At 34.1% G+C, this 19,950-nt stretch overlaps 1 protein-coding gene across 2 annotated transcripts; it reads right to left on the bottom strand.

Annotated features, from left to right (window-relative positions):
* Positions 1–884: 884 nt before the first annotated feature.
* On the bottom strand, positions 885–18,154 carry LOC146527720 (carboxypeptidase A2-like). Of its 2 annotated transcripts, none has more exons than XM_085204876.1 (9): positions 17,370–18,154; positions 8,858–9,052; positions 8,522–8,781; positions 8,245–8,454; positions 7,863–8,052; positions 7,633–7,783; positions 6,092–6,281; positions 1,953–2,099; positions 885–1,330 (listed from the first exon to the last, which is right to left on the bottom strand). In XM_085204876.1, exons 1-9 carry the CDS (start codon positions 18,082–18,084, stop codon positions 1,121–1,123), a joined length of 2,268 nt encoding a protein of 755 aa, XP_085061002.1. In that variant the 5' UTR covers positions 18,085–18,154; the 3' UTR covers positions 885–1,120. The 2 variants fall into 2 exon arrangements, with proteins under 2 accessions (XP_085061002.1, XP_085061003.1); XM_085204877.1 differs by having other exon boundaries at positions 17,382–18,154.
* Between the last annotated feature and the right edge of the window lie 1,796 nt (positions 18,155–19,950).

Below are 19,950 nucleotides of genomic sequence, written 5' to 3'. Positions count from 1 at the left end.
AAACAGTATGTCGAACACATGATAGTGTTTTTTATATTAATTTTTATTATACAAATATACTTTTAATGCTTTATTATAAATAATTATATTATTTACTCCGAATAAAAAGGTCGTTATGATAAATTACATTCTCTTCTTTCTGTAGTTTTTTTTTATAAAAAAAGAGTAGATACTAATCCCTCTTAAATTCTCTTAATTCAGTACGTCGAAGCTACGAAGCTCGACAGTTGAACTTATATAGGTGATACTGGTGATAGAGGAAATCCTTTCCAAATCGGAAATTTTCGAAAAGAGTTTTCGGTATATTGACCCAAAAAAATTATTTTAGTAATATGTGTGCAATAAAATGCTCTAACTTATTCTAAGTATTTTTCCACTGATTATATTAGTGTGTTTTGTATTCTCTGACGTATGTCCCATTTAATTATGCAACTTGAAACTGGCTGAATGTTGTAGTTTTTTGTTTTTTGGGTGACAAATTTTCAAAACATTTAAATTTTATGACAAGCTGTAAATTTTATACCGAAACTCTTTGGGCTGAGCATACTATTATTATTATAATAATCACGACTAAATAAAAAAAATATAACAGGTGGCTTCTAAATATACCAAGTGTAGTCTAATATGTCAAGTTGATGAATGAATTGAATGGCGAATAATTTTGTGGATAACGGTGCAATACTCGACCGACATCTAAAGAATATTGTTAATTTTTGAGTCAAGAGCCCAGTATTTTTAGTGATTGGACACTACGCCATCTTATATTGAACAATTATTGTATGCGTCTTTTTTATCAAGTAATACTTACCTTAAAATAATAACCGTAACCTAAAAAAGCTAGAAAAATTCTAGAAGAAGGTACATAAAACAAATTTAATTTCTACTTATAAACCATTTATTAATAATTTGTTAACTTCATAATGAGCAATCTAAAACTTCACATAGTGCTTTTAACATTACATTAAATTATCACTTAACTTATAAGAATGAGCCCGAACAGTTCATAAATTTGATTTCATTTAATAGGAACACTCTTAAAAACTATCTTAAACAAGAAATTTTTTGGAAGTATAAATACGAGTATTAATTAAAGTCCCGACTCCCGTTAATGATATTTCGATCAAGGCGAAATATTATCTATAATTGCTTTAACGGCTTGCCAAGTCTCTCGAGCAGTGGGCACGATCTGTGATCCTGGCAATAGAAAACCGTAAGGACCTAGAGAACCACGTAAGTCAACGTGGTAAGAGAACTTTATACCAGCACGAGCTTTCGCCCAGTCGTGAGACATTCCCGAAGCCGGTTGGCGAATCTCGGCGGCTGTGCCGACCTGAAACAAAAAGAAAACATTTTATGATTATAGAAAAATATAAAGTACAATTTATAAGAGTTAAGTTCAATTTTAAGTACAAAAATAAATTTGTATTGTTTTTTTGTGTTATATCTACGAGTATACCATTATTATTAGCGTTCGTATCTCTTTATTTATTTATTATCCTCTTTATGTCCTCTTGCCAAATTTAATAGTTTAGGCATAGTATAAGAGTATAGGCTACATTAGACATGGCGAATTCCATATAATATGCGCCAAAAATAAAGAATAATCGCTCGTATCTTTTTATTTTTTTATAGAGGCGGAGGGCAATGTGTGACTGTAAACCCGACTGGTTGTGGGCTCGATTCCCAGTCGGGGAAATGTAATGTTTATTTAAATCTATATTTTCATTTCTTCGCTCTGGTGACGAGTCAAAGTGCGACGTGGACTTTCACCACTCAACATGACGTAATGCCTCCATAATTCGGCGGAAAGTGGAAAACGGACACTAGGTTCCCTCTACCTACCCTGCTCTGTGCGGGATATTTAATTTTAATTTATTTTAAATAAAAATATAAAAAATATACACTAATAAATGTATAAAGTGTAAATATGAAATAATAATAAAATATATTGCCTGGTATTTCGTTCCATAGATATCAGCGAGAGCAGCTGTAGCCAGCTTACCCATATCTAATAACATTCCGTCATCGGCGAACGTTGCTTGCGTGTGTGTGCTTGGTAGTAGCCAAGCTTGAGAATATGCATGCAACGATATATATACCTGCAACAAATAAAAAGTAATAAAAAAAAATAAAAAACAGTCGAATTGATAACCTCCTTTTCTTACAAAAGTCGGTTAAAAAAGATACAGAGTAGAGAGAGAGAACTTAAGCACGCAAGCTTGCTTTACTCTCTTTTCTCTCTTCTACTTGTTTTATAAGTACCTACTTACCAGATGAATATATTATAAAACTAATATTGTGACGTATTATTATTACGGGTTAAATGTAATTGCACTTATAAATGAAATTTAAATTAAATAGATGCTACTTCAGCTACCTATAGAGTATGTAATTATACTTGTAAGAGATACTTATAAATAATTGCGTAAGTTTTTCTTGGAAAAATATCACTCAATCGAGAAAACTGCTCAACCTATGAAGACGAAAATTGAAAAGGAGTATTTATAGCAGATGAAAATTCATCCTTCAAGAGAGTTTAGAAAGTTATGAAAAAGAAATGTATATTAAGTATGTATGTATGCAAATAACTGTTTATTTTCTTTCGATGTTCTGAGACTTGGAATTTTACTTCATACATATAGGTCTATCTAGTATAATATATCTAGGATTTATTACATTAATTTAAACTATTACCCTACCATACCTAAATAGTAAACGAGGCCTACAACGATTTAATAAAAAATCTTTAAGCGAATCTCTGATTTTTATTCGTCTAATTTAGATAAACATAAAAAAAACAATAATAATGTGCTCCATTCAAGTTCTCTACAAGGAAATTGTCGAAAGTGTAGTAGAAAATGTTTGAAAGTAACGATGTGGGCAAATACCGTATTCCGTCACAATTCCCCGAGCAATGTGCGGTCTACCTCAGTTGTAAGCGAGTGATAAATTGTCATACTCATACGAGACTCTTTACAATTTGTACTTACTACGTCATATACTTAATCACGTTAAATACACTTAAAATAATAATGTATAATTGTACATACATATATCTATAGGTATACACACACCGGCAAAATTAGAGGAACACACAAAAAAAGCATATATTTTTTTAATTACTAGATTTTCGTGTATGTTTTTCAGTTCATTTAAGTTTTGTTATTCAAAATGAATATTAGACAACAGAAACTAGGGTTGAACATTATTTATTTATAAAAATACAGACAAAAAAACAAATTTGAGAAATTTTGAATTTTACGATAATTTTTTAAAATCAATTTTTCTTTGCAAAGGTTATTGACAATCATTATTCTTGTTCTGCTCTTATATCTTGTTTTGCTTCCGCGGGCACTTAATAGAGCTCGAATACGTTTGCCCATGCTCATAATGACATTTTTAATCATTTCCTGGGGCAAATTGTCCCACTCTTCAATCAGCGCTAATTTTAACTCTTCAATATTCCTGGCGGATGAAATTCTCTTCTGTAGCCTTCGTCCAATCATGTCCCAGACATGCTCTATCGGATTCATGTCTGGAGATCGTGCTGGCCAGTCCATTTGGGTAACTCCGACTTCATTTATGTAATCACAAACTACGCGAGCAGTGTGGGGCCGTGCGTTATCGTGCATAAATATAAAATCTGGGCCTATAAATGGGGCAAAAGGCATTACATGAGGTTCCAAGATATCGGTTATGTATCTGTGTGCAGTAAGGGAACCGCTATCAATTATGACCAAAGCGGTGCGGGCTGTTAAAGTTATGCCACCCCACACCATGACAGACCCTCCACCGTATGACACTGTTTCGGTAAAATTTGCTTGATTATATCGTTCTCCTCGATACCTCCACATCCTTTCCCGTCCATCGATGAAATTCACACAAAACCGGCTTTCGTCAGAGAATAAAACACGACTCCATTCATCTGACCAATGTTGGTGTTGACGAGCGAACAATAATCTTGCAACTCGATGACTTACCTCAAGTTTAGGCGCTTTGGCTGGTACGTATGACTTTAAACCAACTTCATTAAGCCTTCTTCTAGTCGTTCGTTCACTTACATGCACGCTACGTACTTCTTCCAAGAGATTTCGGGTCTGAACAGCTGTTTGACGAAGATTTCTCAAAGTTTGCACCCTTATAAAACACTGGTTGCAGGATTTCTGCCTTGTCTCCGCCTCCGCACATAAGATCCTGTCTGTCTGTATCGTTTCACATTACGGTGGATCACAGATACTGATACACCCAACATTTGACTCACTGAACGGTATGTGTGACCTTCCTCTATCAATGTCACAGCTCTGGCGACTTCGGTTGCAGGTAAATCACTCATTTTGTATGCAATACAATGTTAAATCTCCAAACAACATCAACAAAATGAGCTAGGGCCACCATTGACTGCATAAACAAACTTCTTATCGAAAACACTTAAAAGCGCTGCCTGTCAACAAACACTTAAAAGGGTATAATTTCTGTTGCATTATTGAAAAATGTCAATATGTCTCAAAATTTTATATTAAACGAGAGTAATAATTTAAATAAATGAACCACTTGTACTATTACCCACAAATTGTAAAAAAAAATCCTCTTTTGTTTGTGTTCCTCTAATTATGCCGGTGTGTGTATATAAAATCGAAAGGTCATTCACTCATCGCGAAATCTCAGAAACTACAAGTGCTAGGAATCTCAAACTTTGCATAGGAGTTATTTAAAGGCCGTAGGTGCTCGCTAAGACGGGAATTTGCAATATTCGACTTCCAAGGGGTTGTTTTTGGGGTTGAAAGTTTGTATGAAACTTCGTTACTACAAATTCTAGGAGTATCAAATTTTGCATGCTCGTCACTTATAGAACGTAGGTAGTCATGGAGACAGAAATTAATAATAAAGTAGTTCACGCAGGCAAAGCCGCGGGCGGGCCGCTAGTATGTATATAAAAATAAAAAGTCTTTATCTATTTATAGAAACATATAAATTAATATTACATTTTAAATACAATCCTATAAATTTATATAAAGACGATTCACCATACGGTGCACAGGCACACATTAAATGGTCAATTACAGCCTCGTCTAGTAATCGTTAACGTAAATCGGGGGCACGACATAAAGACATTTAAAATGTTATGATATGCTCCGCAAAGACGCGTGGAAGAAATCTAAAACTACGAAATTATTTCAAAACGGATATTGAACTTTCTGTTCCTTCTTATCTCATCCGCATGTACATTTAAATTGATAGTATAAAAAAATGTCTGGTGGCCGGCACAAAGGTGTGACTGTAAAGCGACGGTTGTGGGTTCGATTCCCACTCGAGGAAATAAAATATTTATTTATATTTATATTTTCATTTCTTCGCTCTGGTGTCGAGGCAAAGAGCGGCGTTGAGTTCCGCCACTCAAAACGCAATGCCTCCAGAATTCAGCGGAAAGTGGGCAACGCAGTGTCTTAACACTATGTTCCCTCTGCCTACCCTGCTATGTGCGAGATACAGCGTGAAACTGATTTACAGCGCGAACTAATTATAGGCCAGTCGTGGCGCAGGGGCACAAGTGTGTAACCGTAAACGCGAGAGGTTGTGGGTTCGATACCTTTTCGAGGAAATGAAATATTTAATATTGTTATTTCTTCGCTCTGATGCCAAAGCAAAGCGTGGCGTTAAATTCCGCCACTCAAATTCAAGAATGACGAAACCTTAAGAATGAAAGGAATAAATATTACGTTTTTGCCTTCAGGATTCGGCGGAAAGTAGGGAACTGGAACTTATTGGAAACGTAGTGTCTTAAAGTTCCCAGGTTTAATTTGTCTACCCTGCTATAATATGCGGGATATAGCGTGAAGCTAAAAAAAACTTTTATAATCACTATCCAAGAGTTCAGTGCTATTTAAAATCTTTACTGGCCATGAAGTGGCCCATCTGTTGTGGAAGCATCTGACGCCAATTACTACAAATATTTATTACTTGCTGGAACTAATTTCAAATATTAATCTATGTAATAACTTCCTTTACTTTAGTAGATAAGGAGCTCAATTACACCTATGATCCTATAATAAATCAATATTTAGTAGGATATTATATGAGGGCCAATATTTACCTGCAACTGCCCCCTATGTTCTGCTAGAAATTCAGAAACGGCGCGTGTTTCTGGCTCGCTGAATGGATGCGAGCCGGCGTAATTGTCAGCACATGGATCTTTTGATGAATCTTTTTCACTCCAATGATAATCCCAATTGCGATCTGCATCAACGCCCACACACTCTGTACGCCCCCAGTTCCAGGGAAACCTGGCAAAAATTTCATATTATGTGACTAAACTTTAAAAGAGTTTATCGTCTTTAATGTTTTTGACTGAAGGACTTTGTAATCTAATTTACCTATTTACGAGTACAAAGTTTTGTTAGTGTTATGGGTTATATTTAACGTGACCTTACGTCCCGTTTTTAACGGGACTGTCCCGGTTTTAGCTTGTGTTTCGCGGTATCCCGAAACATGTCACCGGGACACTAAAAAGTCCCGTTTTTTCGGAATGGCATGTAAATTTCGTCGATCGAAACAACGTCCTCCTCGATTGTCGCAGTACGGTATATCGCCATTTTGCAAAGAAGTATTAAAGTGTCAATTATACCTAAAAAAACGAAAGACACTCTAAGAAAAACAAAAGCTCACATCTAAAAAATAATGAAACCCACCCTAAAAAGACGAAAAAATCATCAGACTTAAAAAATAAAAAATACAAAAGCATACCCTAAAGAAAAAAAGAAAACTACCCTACAATGTCCCGTTTTCGGCCGAAAAAATGGTTATACTGTTACGGCAAAAAAATAACATTTATGTATATGACAGTATAAACTATTTACCCGCTGTATTTCAATAACGATTTCTAAATATTACTAATTTAATTAAATCTTATATGTGATTCATCCACTTAAAAAGAACTAGGTACATGGCATTAGCGAGAAATGAAAAAAAAACATATTTAAAATATTAGATTTCTTAGTCGTAGCAAATTCCAAAGTAAATAATCGACGCTTTCACAGGAAACAAGTGTTGTTGAAGTGTCTTACTTAAATATAGTGATAAGCTAAAAAACTTCATCCGGTTTTTAAAAGAAACTTGCTTTTAAATACGTTTGCTACAGGTTAAATATTTTTTATTAAATCCAATATTTCCAAGAGGTTATTATAATACTAAAAATAATTCTAAGAGGTTAACAATATTAATATACGGAGTGCGTTTCTTAGTCTCGCCTTTGACCGCACGAAACTAATTGTTTTTTTAATATAAGTTTATTGAGAGATTAAAAAGACGTGTATTTTTTTCTTAAATGAATCTCAGATATTAATAGCTAATTCTTAAATAAATCTTAGATATTAATTTTATGTGTAGATGAGTTTATTTGTGTCAACTGTCAATGCTATGTAAATAATAGACTCTAGTCTCTCCTTTTTTTTTGAAGGCAGTATCTTAGCTGGATCTCTTTTTAACGTGCATTCACCTATTGCATAATATTGTCTTTTTTTACCGTACACACAAAGTGTGTTTTTCATTCAACGTGCTAAACTGGCACGCTCGGAACGCCCTAAATAAAGCACAACAACAACAACTAGTCTGTAGGAACAGATTATGATTACTAACCAGCCAACGTAATAATCATCGGAGTGGTCGGGGCTGCGTGAGCGAGTTTTCCTCCAAAGTCGATCATGAGTATGCGAATGCTCGTATCCATCCGGATTCATCACTGGCATAATATAAAAGTCTGCCATTTTGAGAGCATCCTGGTCAGCACCTATATTAAAAGTATATACGTTAATTAAAATATATTTGACGTATTTAAATAATATTATAATTTTACAAAGTTTATATACCGGATCCTTTATCTCCTTCCACTAGGTTATGAATGATCCAAGTCGCTACAGCGGGAGCTACCCATTCACGTGCGTGAGCTCCACCATCTAACCATACTGCAGGTTTTAGATGTGATCGTAATTTCCATTTCTTCTTTTGAGACTTATTGTTAGAGTTTCTTGCTTGAGTTTCATTTGTAGGAAACGAAACCTTTGAATAACGTTATTAATTAATACATTTTAACGTTGCCGCTAAATTAAAAAAAACGGTAAAACTATTTTATAATATTTTTGAAAAAAAGAAGTAGTTTCCAAAACAAAAATGGAAACGAATATTGACAAAATTAACTGGCTGACTTGCCGAACTCAAGCTACACTGTATATTAAAAAACCATAAACATACCTTAACAGCTACTAGAGGCAGCCCTTCAGAGGAGAGACCCAGTGGCACCAAGTCCACAATATCAGAGTACGAATGTTGCAGGTATTCTAAATACCTCATTATGTCTGCATAGCGATGATAGCGCCGCCATGTCATTGGATGACCGCGTATTTGCTCTAGCTCAAGACGCTGCTTTTTCGACATTTTTGGATTTTCGTAAGCAATAGCTTTCTGCGAAATAATAAATTCTTTATAATGTAGATAACATCTGGTAAAGTAAAAATTTAAAAAACAGTACCTGCAAATCCCATATAACTACTTCAAAATCAATTTTAGATGATTTTAAATGGTCCTTGACATCTTCAAGTAAATCTGGCGGCACTAGAATGTCGGTTGTGCCGTTTAAAGACGGTGAAGTCCACCACATTAACCCGGATCCCTCGGCTTCATCTTGTAAATCCAATAAAGAATGTACTTTCCATTGCACGTCTGGAAATGCTCTAAGCAATTGATATCCTGCATATGATTTCTTAATCGATTTTTTCGCAGATTTTTTCACTGAAATAGTACAATTGTGTTACGAATTTGTCCAAATATCCTATTTAAAACAATAGCAATTTTAAGCTTTACTAACTGGTTTCGCTTGCCGCATTTGTATTGTCCGTATCTTCAGAATCAAGAAATACTTGAAACCAATTGCCAGTTGAAGTGGTAGGTGGTATTGGTGTCGTAGTCGCAGTTACTGCAGTTGTTTTCTTTTCAGACCATCCGTTACCAAACCAAGAAGATTCAGATTCTACAAACCAGCTATATATTCTGGATAATAAACCTACGAATATAAATGATATCGTTACCATAAAATAAAAATTCTGCTTATAACATACCAAAAATACGAATAAAAGACATACATATATCACCATGGGGCCCATATTATATTCTTAATCGATAATTATATATCGATTACTGGCTGTTGATTATTATTTTAATTAATTAATGATTTTGCTTATAATTATCGTCAATGCTTTGTATTTTTTTTTTAAACCAGTGATGAAAATATGCTATTTACTTAAAGTGTTGATTACTAGTGCCATTGTCCTACATAGACTTATGTAGATCATAAAACGAAATGTCATTCAATATAATACGAAAGTTATTAAATTATACATAAATGTAAGTTATAAAATGAATTGATGCTTAATGATATACTATAAATATTGTAAAGGATGCTGATTTAACGATCACACGATTCAGGTGAATCCGTACCTACATATACTAAATATTAATTATAATGAATGAAATTCATATTTAAACTACAAATTACAATGGCGATAAGTAGGATATTGCTTTTTTTATGGAAAAATACAAGGCAACAGAGAGTACTGATCACCTGATGGTAAGTGATCACTGCCGCCCACGACCCCAGGAGGTGCTACAGGACCGCTGCCGGCCATTGAAGCGGAGATAAAAGCTGCTTTTTGAAGAGTGAGAGTGCTTTCCTAAGAAACCGCTAAATAGTGGAATGCCACATATCTAGATGGTGCGAATGATATTTGGGTCATAATCAGAAAAAGTGTACATTTTGTGTCTTTTCTTGTCCCGCTACTTTGAATGCGTTTTAAAAATACAATTTTAAAGATAATTTAAATATTTTGCCATTTAAGATAAATTTACTTATTAACTTAAAGATTTTTGTAATATTTTAAATGTATTATGGCTATTAATAGTATTTTTTGTTAGTTGCAAAAAACTTTTCAAAATGCTTCCATACAATTTTTCGTGTCCCATTCACCACTTTACTTTTTAAAAATTGATTTGTTACGAATGTTTATGGTTTTATTTGATTTCAGATATGTTTATATTACTTTACTTTATGCAAAATATTAAACAAAAGTACTTTTATTGATATATTATTTAATAAATAATATATATGAATTAAGTAAATTTGTCCCAAAATATTGTCTTTTTTGTTACTCAGGGCTAGTAACGTACAATTAAATTATGAATGCAATTATTTTGGATGGTGTTTAATATTAGTTTTTATTGTGGCACCATAATTCTAAAAGTCAATGCTGTCGTAGCTACAACAAGTAGTGTTCTCGCAGCAGTTGAGGGGTTCAAATGTTTTAGAGGGAATATGTAAAATTACATCTCAGGGTTATAAACGGCTTTTATTTTGGTAAGTATTCAATAATTTCGTTTTCTTGTTTATGTTATTTGCTTCTTTTTACAAAATCTCAAAAAAGAACTTCAGTGCTTACACATGCAACATGTGGCTTATGAGCAAATATTTAAAAAGGTTAGAATTTCTCAGACTTTATTCTCAATTGCGTTATATTTCGTTACGTAACGAAACTGAGAAAATATGAAGCCTAGTTCATAATTACGTTACCATCGGAAGATATGTATATAAAAAAAAATTGCTGGCATATGAAAAAAATAATTGGTGACTTTTGATAACGTAAAGTAACCAAAAATAATGATTTTTAAGTTTTTTGCCTGTTTGCTTGTTTGTCTAATGTGTTTGTGCACGCTTATCTCAGAAACGGCTTAACCGATTTAGTTAAAAACATTTTTTTATTCTTCCTGAAATTAGTTGTGATTTTGTAATTACTATTTTTTTCTCTGGAGATAGTGAATTAATAAATATGTAGTTCAAGTGGGTGAAGCTTTTATTTAAAAACAAATACGTTCTGTACTAGCGTTGTTAAAGATCTAAACAATAAACATAAAATATTATTAAATATCTATTGATAAATATTTTTTATTTTCAGTAAGCGTCATGGCTCCTATGTCAAATGCTGAAACACATAAAAGATATAGAGAACGTCTTAAAAATACCAATCCTATTAAATATGAAGATATGCGGAATAAACACTTACAAAGAATTAAACTTAATTCCCGTGATAACGACTCAAATTTTGATATATTTTAAAGTGGATTTAATTTTATCATTAACTTTGTGATCTCTAACTAGAAATAGAAGTTTATTACGTTACGAACTAGCATTATTATATTGTTAATATTGTCACTTTGTTATGTTTTCTTACATTTATAATCTGTTAATTCAACGATTGAATCTTTAAAATTTTAATTTATGTCTCATTAAATAAAAACAACAGTAGTTTTATTCGTATAATATCCTTACTTTGTTGTGTATAATGCCTTATATCATCAGTTTCGTAACAAACATTATCAGTGTTGTTACTTATCAGTTACGTTACGAATTCGAAAATGTCCACTTTTCTGATTATGACCCATTTGAGTTTGTGTTGATAGAAATTCTGCAGCAGATACCAGGTCAACATAGTTTCCTAGAACACTCCCCATGATAAATGCAGTGGAGAACGCACATCGAAGAGACGTCTCTATGCAAAGCCAAGGTGTCAAGTTTTTCACAGATCATTGGGTCCCCAACGATTCAAACGGCTCTACGTTGTATGCGATCAAATGGGTCAAGCTGTTATTCCGGTTGGTACACCGGCCCAGAGATGAAAACAGTACATCACATATGGCCGGATTAATCGGTGTTTTGGCGTGAAGTACTGTCTCGCTTGTGTCCACCAGTTTCTTTGCGGTCAACTTGGTCTTCTTTTCCAGATCATCGTGATACTAACAGTCACTCGAAACGCTAAGGCCCAATGTGCTGATGTTGTTCTTAGTGGTTAACGCGCTAACTTGTATCTTCTGGGGATTGAATTGAACCAAGTTCATTTCACCCCATAAGGAAACATTTCAGAGTCTCAACAAAAGACAGACGTTTATTCCGGCTCTGGTCGACTTTTTCCCGAGAGAGACTTGTGCGGCCGGAGTATATAGCATCTACTGTGTTGTTAGAATCCTCTAATATGTCATTAATATGCAAAAGAAACAGCGTAACGCGTAACAACACGCAATCTTGGGGGACGCCCATGTTCACGTGCATGTATTATTGTACTCGGAGCAATCGCACTGGCACTGGCGTCAGCTCAGGAGCACATGAACACTCTTATACTTGCAGAATTTAAAATACCCTATATTTTTTTTTATATTATATATTATACGTAAATATATATTTATTTTATTGTGTGTGGGTTTTGTGTGTTTTTTTAATAACTGACAAAAAGTTACAAAATATAGTAAGCCGCAACTCATCCGAATCAAAAACCAACCAGCTTTATGGTTTAACGACGATTTTCGTAAAGCCAGGGCTAAGCGAGATAGGGCTTTTTCAAAATTTAAAAACAATCGATGTGATCTCAATTGGTCCATTTATAAGGCTGCAAGGAATCAGTGTAACCAGTTGGGTAGAAAATTAAAACGCCAATACATCTTTAATAAAATACGCAATTCTTCTCCCGAAGCGACTTTAAAATTTTTAAAGTCCCTCGGTATTGGCAAACTTTCATCTTCCTCAATTAATCCTGATCTTAATTTGAATGTCCTGAATATGCATTTTTCATCATCTTCTGCCCTTGATATTAGTGTTAAATCCTGTACTCTTTCTGAAATTCACAGTTTGCCGAAAATTAACCTCCCTACCTTTACCTTTTCTTCTATCAGTGATAATGATACCAAGAAAACCATTCTAGCTATCTCCTCTAAAGCAGTAGGATCTGACGATATTAGTCGTGGTATGATCACCCTTATTTTACACATCCTTGTTCCTGTAATAACCCACATTATTAATTTTTCTTTTTCCTCTAGTCAGTTTCCCGTGATGTGGCGCAAGACATTTGTTCTCCCACTTCCTAAAATATCTAATCCTACGCTACCGTCACATTTTCGTCCCATTTCTATCCTACCTTTCCTCTCTAAAATTCTAGAATCCACCGCTTACCAACAAATCTCTAGGCATTTTTCTAAATACAATCTATTAAACCCTCTACAGTCCGGATTTAGAACTGGTCACAGCACCACTACTGCTTTACTGAGAGTCACTGAAGACGTTAGATCAGCAATGGAAAATAAGCACTTAACTGTGCTTATTTTAATAGATTTCAGTAATGCATTCAATGCCGTAGACCATGATCTTCTTATTGCACTCTTATCCTGCGCTAACGTCTCCAGCACAGCTTTACAATGGTTTTCGTCTTATCTTCAGGGGCGTCGGCAGTCGGTTCGTGTAGGCCAGACCTCTTCTGACTGGCATGATGTGACCGCTGGTGTCCCTCAAGGCGGTATTCTATCTCCTCTTCTTTTTTCATTATTCATTAACTCCATCACTTCCGTTATAACATCTCGATACCATCTTTATGCTGATGACTTGCAGCTTTATGAACACGCTAGTGTAGATAATATTGTTGGTGTTGTTAATTCTCTTAACAATAATCTTCGTAACATTTCGATTTGGTCGTCCAAATACGGAATAAATGTTAATCCTGACAAATGTCAGGCTATAATTATCGGCAGCTCGCGACAGCTAGCCAAGTTCGATTACAGCAAACTGCCCAACTTAACTTATAATGGCACGGTCATCAATTTCACCACCACTGTAAAAGACTTAGGTATTATAATTGATAATAAATTAACTTGGAGCAATCATGTGGCAGATATGTCCCGCAAAATTTACGCTTCCTTGCATTCAATGGTGCGCCTCAAAAATTTCTTACCTGTGCAGACCAAACTACAGTTGGTCAATACCTTGCTGCTTCCTATTATTGATTACGGTGATGCTTGCTCCTTGGATATGAATAAAGAACTGGTAAACAAGCTCGAGCGGATACTCAACACTTGTATACGCTTTATTTATAACCTCCGCAAGTATGACCGTATATCATCTTATAGGAGGCAGCTTGGCTGGCTTTCTGTGGCTGATCGCGGGAAGTCTAGAGTCCTTTGTTTACTTTACTCCATCCTCTTCAATCCTCAGTCTCCCACTTATCTATCTTCTGACTTTTCCTTCCTTTCCTCTTTCCACAATACATCCTTACGTTCCCAATCCAATTTTATGCTGTCCACACCCCGGCATACGTCAGGGTTCATGTCTGACTCCTTTGCGGTCGCCGGTGTCAGGCTATGGAATGAGCTACCCGAGCCCATAAGAAAAGCTCCCTCTCGTGAGGTATTCAAGCGCCGGGTAAAAGAGTATTTTTTTAAAAATAACATAAATATATAATATTCATCTATTTAATTAATTGTATATATTGGAGTATATATGGTATGCTATATTATTATATGGTTTATATTTTTATGTATTTTTTTTTTATTTCTTTTATTTATAATATCCGTAATATTTTATTATAATTATATATTATATGTATAACTATTTATTATATGTATATTCATATATTTATTGGATGTGTATGTATGTATATGTATGTATATTTTACTTCTGCACACCTGCATACTTATTATGCCACATGACAAGGTTGGCTGGGAGAGAATGCTTTTAGCGTTAAGCCCGCCTTTTGTACATTGTTTTTTTGTAATTTTGTGCAATAAAGTATATATAAATAAATAAATAAATAAGCTAGATCGTATCCGACGTATCCTAGAGTGGTATATTTTCTTTCGTATTTTATCTTGTTTACTTTCTTTTGCGTCATAACTATTTAATACGAAATGCAAAGGATGTGTTTAAAATTACACAGATCTATAAAAAGGTGAAACTTTATATGTCAGTAGGGCACGAAGTAGAACGAGGCCCAACTGGAATTTCTGCGGTACGTTTACTTTATCATTTTTCCTGTTAAGTTAATATACGTAAAATGTATACAAAACCAATTGATTTAATTTAACTATCTGATAACCAAGCCACAGCCTTGGAAATGTCAGTATCACATCAAAACAAAAAAATATACTAGAGAGGTATGTTTCTTGTCCAATCGATATTGCCCGAAAAGAGCTGGTGAGCGCTCGTTGTTAAACTGACTATCTAATTAAATAAATATGTTCTTTCTGTAAAAAATTACACTCTTCTCTAACTTCTACTTATTAACGTTAATTATTTATTAAGTATTTCCACATAATTATTACTAATTACTACTGGATAATTTTCACGAGACGCTCAATAGAAACTTAAAAAAGAAAGTCTACCGCTATTGGTATCTCAATACTTTCTTGTAAAAAAATATACGAATGGGTAGAACTTTTATCTGATAGCTTACAGTCCAAGTAAAAAAATTACTTAAAATTAAAACATAGATAAAAATAAAAAAGAAAGTGCCTTTTACCTATACGTGATTATAGTAAAATATAAACAACATATTTTCAAGTTTAATCATATAGGGTAAATAAAAATGGGAAGTTGCGCCCCGGGAAAACAAAGCGCGGGGTCCCGTAATGCTAACTAAAAATGTCAGAGATAACGGGTAATACGGAAATGGTCACAAAGTGTGGTCACTTTGTCTTGTAAGAGCGAGGAGCGGCTTATAATAATTATAATCTATCAATAAGTTTATTTGTAAATTGATTGAACCGTAGCGTTTGATATTCCGTTCTTCCTGACTTCGCCGCTAGGGATACAGCATGAAGCTAAGTTAAGTAAAAAATTGAATTGTATTATTTAGCTAGCTCGTTTTACCTCGCTAAATAGAAAATATGCGATAATAGTTCAAATGAAGTTAGTTAACTCTCTATCATATATATAAAAAATCATTAGGTACACAAACTACTCATTATAGAAAACTGAAATTCGCCATTGGTAAAGGGAAGTCCTTGGGGGAGTATAGAGAAGCCCTAGCGCCAGAATTGCTGCAGGAACGGAATAAAACTAACTGATTTTTACGTTTTACCTTATATAAATTAAGCGAGCTAGTTAGGTATACTATACAATAAATAATAATAAAGACGAGATTAAACAACGTCTTAGTTGTTATTAAAAATTAAAAATTTCGAATGATCATTAGTTATACGACTACACTGTGTAGGTGCTATACACTTATAAAATATGACTATAAAATTAAAATTATTCTTTAATTAATAAATCTGTGTTGAAGATAAAACTTAAACTTGATCGTATCTAAGCTCAGAAAATTATCATACGACATGGAAAGAAAACTATCCACTGTGTCTTATTATGCATAATAACAGTACAATATAATTTTACTTTTATAAAAATATAGATAGTGCATACGTACTTCATAGCTATAAAACACGTACATATATGGTAACGCGTTAAGACTAGTTTGTGGACTTCGTGGTCCGCTATAACATTGTAGCTTTTTAATTAATTTGTTTCACAGAAAAAATATGTGTTGTACCGTATTTTTACTTTGTAAACTTTTCCATTTGTTATTGTGTAAATATTTTTTTTTTGTATCCAACAGGGTCAACAGAGGGAACCTGGCTAGTGTTATAACACTCCGATCTCATTAAGACACTTCCATTGACTACTTTTTCCGAACTCAGGAGGAATTGTGTGTGAAGTGGCGAAACTCAACGCCGCGTTTTCCCTCGTTACCAAAGCAAATAAATGAAAATATTTAATTTCCTCGAGTGAGAATTGAACTCACAACCTGACGCGCTTACAGTTACACGCTTGTGCCTCTACGCAATGACTGGCCTCAAATTCGATATGGCCTATGACATACACATAATAAGAAACCGTCATGACGCAGGGGCGAACGCGTGCGACTGTAAAAGTTACGATTGTGGGTTCCATTCCCACTTGGGGGAATGAAATATTAAATATTTTCATTTCCTCGCTCTGGTAACGAGGCAAAGCGCGGCGTTAAGTTCCGCTACTCTATACGCAAAACCCCGAGAATTCGACGGGAAGCAGTGAACAGAAATAACGTAATGAGAATAGAGTGACACAGTTGTTGTGAGTCCGATTCCCTTCGAAAAGAAGGATTCTCCATAAAGAGAATCATCTCTCATCATCTCAATGTCGCGTTTAAAGCGTCTCATTCAGAGGATAGATTCGCTTATAGCTGTTACCTGTCTACCAAACAATGCGAACCATGTTAAGATTAAAGTGATACCTCAAAGCTTCACCATGGGGCAAAAGGTACGGGCAGCTTTTCTCCTTAGCGCTTATTAAAATACAGCTATTTCTATCTATTTACGAGAACACTAAGTATCGCGACAGGCTTACGAAGATATGATCTAAAAACGATTATAAAAAATACATTAACTACTATAAGGTCTAATGTTTGAATTGTTTGAATGAATTCTTTTAATTTTAAAGACGATTGAACGTTGAATTTAATATGTAATTAACCTACCTACGAACCAACCTGATTTTTCTTCCTTTTTAGGTGCCTTCTTTATCTTATTGTTCTCAAAGTATGTTGATATCCATCCTGTATTTTTTTGTATACAGGGCACTTTTGTCTTGGAAACTTTTGTTGTCCTGGTGGTACTGCGCGTGGTTCGGATGGTTCTTGTGGTAGAACGACGGGTTGTCCTGGTAGTTGCGCGTGTTCTACGCGTGGTAGATTTTATCCGAGGGCGGGAAGTCTTAACTGGTGGTCGAGTGGTGGTAGATATTCGTGATTTTGCAGGTTTTTTCGTCGTACTAGTAGTCACCACCTCGCCAACACTTTCCAATGAAATATCGCCGTTGTGATTACTATTTACATCGACATATACCTGTTGGGGGGCACGTGTGCCGGAGTACACTGTTGGGGGACGTTTCGTCACAATTATATTTGTGTAACTAGAAATATTAATAGTAGTTTTAATTACTTTATTTTTGTCACTACTTTTAGCATTTTTCTTTGTCACATTCAACTTGGGAACTTTAAGAGTCATTTTAATTTGATTCGGTTTAACGGTACCGTGTCGCGACGGAAAAGATTTTTCGATGGATTCTTCATAATCGTCCCACAGAACTAGATCGAACGAATCAGAACTGTCTGGAAGTCTTGAAGGCGGGCGGGTCGGATTCGCGAGCACCGCGCACGCCAGCAGCGCAAGCAGCGCCAGGCGACGCGCCATGTGGTGAGCGTGTTCGCATGGCGAGGTGCGCGCGCACTGTACTCACTGACGCGGGTTACTTGCGCCAGCGCGACCACCTTCCCTGCCACCGTCATTATGCGACGGTCGTTTTCAACGCTACCACCACCGTGCTATGTCTCCATAAGTAGACTCTACTGTTAACTTACCCTAGCTTTACCTCTCAAATCATCAATTACGCTTAATTCATCTCGTTAGCAATTCCTTTCGCCCTTAAGCATTACCTAGTTTTACTTGTTTCTAATACCGCTTTCCAATGTTCTATAATGAATGTAGAGGTAAATAGGTAAATATTATTTTAAGAAATATCATTGAAATAAATATTTTAAATATCTAATGATGATAAAAACTAAAAAGGAAATAGGTATATTTTTTCGAAATCATAATAAATATGATTTATTAGATAGATATAAATCTAATTTAATAATCTCACGAAGTTGTTTTAAATAAAAAAATGTAAGCTACATTTATGCAAATAAGACTTTTTATATGTAAATAAAAAAAAACTTTGTAAACGCTATATACTTTTTTAACATTAAAAATTATCTTAAATGAAATGTGAAATTAATGAATGATGAATCTGCATGTTTATTAATGACATTAAGATGATATCCTATATTTATTAAACTTTCAAATAAAATAAATTAATACAAAAAATTCAGATTTCACCGAATTAGCTATTATACTTAGATATTAGATATCTAGAGAAATACTTGCAAAAGTGAATACCTCGATGCGTGAAATGTAGTCCATATTAAATGGTTCGCTTGACAGCTTAGTGACCAACAGATATTATAGAGAGGGGTCACAACTCACTGGCTTCATAATAGTTATTAATGGCACTAAGCATAACAAAATTTAATCTATATATTATTTTTGCTTTCCAAAAATTTCTATAGAAATTTTTAATGATGTTTATTTATCCAATTTATTGATATGTTTGTAAAATATAGTTATGACTTATATCATATTAAGTATAGGATTTTATTTATTACTCACTAGGAAGTGGGCTGTTCCGCATCCGCTGTTATTTACTGATCGGAATTTCTTTCTTGTTTTAAAAGTTTTATCGAATGATTAAAAACTATAATTTCAGCCTATTCACTCTGTTTGTAGCAATTTTATCGGATGAAAGGCAAAACCGAACCGAATCCAAATTGTTACGTCGTTTTTGAGATTAGCGTACACAAACGTACAATACGCTAAAAATCATTGTCTCTGCTTCCATTACATTAATAAATGCCCGCAATAATAGATCTTATATACATAGATGATGATTTTTGCAATCTAGAAGAGGAGAGTGCTAATATATAACCTATTATATAACTTTATAACCTATTTATACTAGTAGTGCCAAATTGTCTACAGAAAACAATTTTTGTAACCATTTGAACGTTAACCTTTTTAACTTTTAATAAAATTATAATTGTGCGAGTATTTCTTACTTTAAGACTAATATATCCAATTGAATAGAATTATACCGTTAACCAGTAGTGCCTATACTATAAACTTTAAGAGGCTTATATTACACTACTAATCAGCCCTTGACCTTCCTAGAATTCAAATTACTTCGCTTGCAATTTTAGTTTAAAGTAAATAATATAAGGTTCTATTCATTAATAACAATTGATAAGAAAATGGAAATTTAGATATTTATCTTTAATCCTTAAATATGCATTTGTCGTATTTATAATGACAATATAGCGTGTGAAATAAGAGATTAATAGAGAGAATACAATGACTTTTACCTAATAGTAAAAAGGGAGAGGAGTACTTGTGTTCTTTGTATCATGCTTACTATTATATACATATTTCATTGTAGTGAATTGAAAACTTCTTATTTGAAGT

The sequence above is a fragment of the Heliconius melpomene genome, chromosome 20 (assembly GCF_056956725.1).
Source record: "Heliconius melpomene rosina isolate 202511_hmr_F chromosome 20, ASM5695672v1, whole genome shotgun sequence".
In the NCBI taxonomy this organism is placed as follows: domain Eukaryota; kingdom Metazoa; phylum Arthropoda; class Insecta; order Lepidoptera; family Nymphalidae; genus Heliconius; species Heliconius melpomene.
This window is presented reverse-complemented; position numbering and strand designations above follow the sequence as displayed.